The following is a 3,289-nucleotide window of genomic DNA, read 5'->3' on the forward strand; positions in this document are numbered from 1 at the left end:
AGAGAAAAGTAACCAAGACAGTTATCTTCAAAGTAGTTGCTCAGGCTACCAGATATAGGCATGCAAAATTGATCAAACAATTAAGCATTAACTGTTCCTTTCAATAAACCAATAGAAACTAGTAGTACAATTATCTTAGCTATCTTGTGTATTTATATTGTTTTCCCTTCTTTCTTTCTTTTCTCCTTTCCCCCAGCCCAGTTCTCCTTTCCTTTTGAGCAGTTTCCTTCCCTTTCACAATATCTATTGTACCTTTCAGATTTTATTAACTCTTTCAGTTTCTTACACCAGCTCCAATTGCTGATCCCCCTGCCTCAGCCTCCCAGAGGCAAGCATGTGCTACCGTGCCTGGCTCCTCACAGTCTTTTAAACCCAGGTAAAGAAGAGTGTGCTCAAAGGTCATGCTGGGCCTCAATGTCTGTTCCAAGTGAGCCCGTGATATGAGGACCCCTGTGGGCTGGCTCAGGCCATGGACACACTCCTCTCCCCTGTACCCATTTCACCTCGCTGACCAGGCCCAGAGACTGACAGGCAGCAGAGAAAGGCAGGTGGGTGGGGTTCAGAGGGCAGCTCCACGGAGCCTCAGGGTCTGGCACCTCTTGAAAAAGGGAAAGACATCCGAGCCACTGTATCCTCTGAAAGGGTAAACTCACTCACATGTGAGAAGCTGAAGACAGAGAGGCTCTGTCCACGGCATGGAAGGCACAGTTTGGGAGGAAGCAGCCCCACGTCCAGTACAGACCAAGGGAGGAGTTGAGTGTCATTACGTCCACTTCTAACCAGCGTATGGAGACGGAAAACAGTCAGATAGACGCACTTTATTAGCCACTCTACATTGCACCCTCTGTCTCTCTGTCGTGCCCACACCATATCTCTATAGGGACATAGTGATTCTCAAGCAGGGAGCACAAGAGGGCTGGTTGTGCGGGCAGGCCCTGGGCACTCCGCGGAGTGCCGTTCTTTGGGGAAAGGCAGGACAACCAGCTTCTCTTGCTGGGAGCCCAGGAAAAGGAAAGAGATATCCAGGGTGTCTCCCTGCGGGTTGGTGGTTAGATCGAGCTGCACGGGGAAGGCCTCCTGACGGTCCTTTTCCTCAGAACCTTTGGGTGTCTCATCTTCCAGGTCAGGGAGGTGTTGGATGGATCCCAGCGGCCCAGTTTTGGCAGGGGAGCTGGAAGAGGTGGTGTTCTCCTGCAGGGGCTGCTCCACCCCGGGGAGGCTCCCAGAGCTTTGTTTCACGGCAGAGCTCTCACCTTCAGGCGTCTGGACCTGAAACAGGAATGTTTTCCAATGGGGAGTTCCACAGGGGAAACTGGCCATGTCCACTACTAGGCTCAGCTGGCCTCTGTCCAGCGAGCTGCCTGTTCCCAACAGTGGGAGAAGCAGGCACCTTTGTTTGTTTATTCTGTGCCAGACCTTGTCCCCTGCCCTTCACCCAGGTCCTCTCACTCCTTTCTCTTCAGGGATCTGAAGGACGTAGGTGTTGCAATCCCATCTCAGATGGGCAGGTAAGTGCCAAAACCCATGCAGCTCACAGGAGCAGAGCAGGCATGGAGCTCCAGGCTGTCTTATAGTAAGTGCTCAATAAATATTTCTGGAGAGGGATTGGATGTTTTCACGGAAATGACTTTTCTCTGAGGTTTAGGGTAAGGTTTCTTTAGGACACTGAATTTAATACCTCAGGGGCTTGAGCCATCAAAGCTAGTAGTTCTCTGTTTCTGAGTATTTCATTATGATTTTGTGCGACCACGTTGTGACTGAAAAAAGTTTGACGGCTCTCTCACACCAGCTACCATGTGGGTGTGGCCTTAGAGGAGTTTGAGTAAAGCGATGGTCATGGATCCGGGGAAAATCAAAGGGGCAGGGTAGCTAAATTTAGATAATCTTCTCTGCCTTTCAGAGGAAGGTGAACAGATTGGAAAATACCTGTGATTTGAAGAAGTCACAAGTCACAGAGACAAATTTTTCTGTGCGAGTTTGAGTCAGAGAACCTTGGCAAAGTCCAACAGGCTAAAAGAAAGAAAATACAAAGCCCCATGAGGAAAACGATGATCACTGATCATAAATGGAAATCAGTTTGCTTTCTTCCTGTGTAGACCCATAGCCACTCAATGTACTGATAGTCCTACTATGTGCTAAGCATGCACTGGGCCACTTCTCTCCAAATTACCGCTACTAAAAAAATCACACAAGGTAGGCTAAATTGCCTCCAATGATGGGAAACTCGGTATTTCTTGAAGAACAGAATTCTAATTATGGGAAAATTCTTTCTGTTGAGCAGAAAGACATATTGCCATTAAACCCCCTCAAAATATTCTTCCTTACTTCAAACACATGTATCCCATCATCCCTTCCACTTTCTGAAGCAGTTCTGGAAGTCTTTCTTGAATGTCTTGTGCTGTTGTGGGTGTTTTGATGTCAGTTCAAAACTTTTACTTTTCATAGTCATTCTGCCTTTGGGGAATAGCTATAAGTTGCTTGGTGCCAGACCTCATGAACAAGGTGGACAAGGACACACTGCAGTGTCTTTACAAGCCTGCCTTTTGCTTGGGTGCACAGCATTCACCATATTTTTTTTTTATCATACCTTAGACAGACACTCATGAAAGAGGACTTCCAGAACTGCTTCAGAAAGTAGCAAGAATGACGATATAAGTGTGTGGCATAAGGGAGCTGGTTTAATGGCAAAGTGTCTTTTAAAAAAATCACTATATATTTTGATCATACCTTATATAGTTTGTGCTCTACAGATAGAGAATCTGTGAACACGTACCTTAAATTAAGACATTCAGGGACACTTACCATAGAGTCGGAGGACTGGAGTGAGCAGCTGCTGGCGTGGAGCTTGGTGCACGGTGACTCTCTGATTAAATATTCCACGAAGTAAGCAGGGCCAACCACCCACTGTTACAAGACAGGAGTTGGGACATTAAAATAAAATCTTCCTACATGGGGAACAGACACAGGTTTAGCAGCATTACTTTACAGAAATGACCCCCTCAGACGCCTTGACAACACACACATCCATGCTTCTGCACGTCCTCACATGCATGAGCCAGGTGCTATAATTCTGTTATTTAGAAAACTCAATCACCACAACTTTTTTGTTTTCTTAGGAATTTGAAGCTGGGCATGGTGGCGCACACCTGTAATCTCAGCATTCGGGAGGCTGAGGCAGAAGCATCATTGTAAGTTCAAGACCAGCCTGGGCTACAAAGTGAGCTCAAGGCCAGCCTGAACTGCATAGCGAGATCCTGTCTCAGAAAGAAAGAGAGAAAGAAAGAAAGAA

General features: G+C 46.8%; 1 protein-coding gene across 4 annotated transcripts in view; it reads right to left on the reverse strand.

Annotated features, from left to right (window-relative positions):
* Window positions 1-798: 798 nt before the first annotated feature.
* Window positions 799-3,289, reverse strand: part of Fetub (fetuin B) — a 12,625-nt gene continuing 10,134 nt past the window's right edge. For all 4 annotated transcript variants that reach the window (XM_005383272.2, XM_005383271.1, XM_005383273.2 and 1 more), the window contains exons 6-8: window positions 2,803-2,904; window positions 1,927-2,010; window positions 799-1,269 (exon numbers count right to left, since the gene is read on the reverse strand). In XM_005383272.2, the coding sequence (XP_005383329.1) occupies window positions 895-1,269; window positions 1,927-2,010; window positions 2,803-2,904 (561 nt within the window). In that variant the 3' untranslated portion in view covers window positions 799-894. The remainder of the gene's footprint in view (window positions 1,270-1,926; window positions 2,011-2,802; window positions 2,905-3,289) is intronic.

This window comes from Chinchilla lanigera, unplaced genomic scaffold, assembly GCF_000276665.1.
Source record: "Chinchilla lanigera isolate Chin_1 unplaced genomic scaffold, ChiLan1.0 scaffold00019, whole genome shotgun sequence".
Lineage (NCBI taxonomy): Eukaryota > Metazoa > Chordata > Mammalia > Rodentia > Chinchillidae > Chinchilla > Chinchilla lanigera.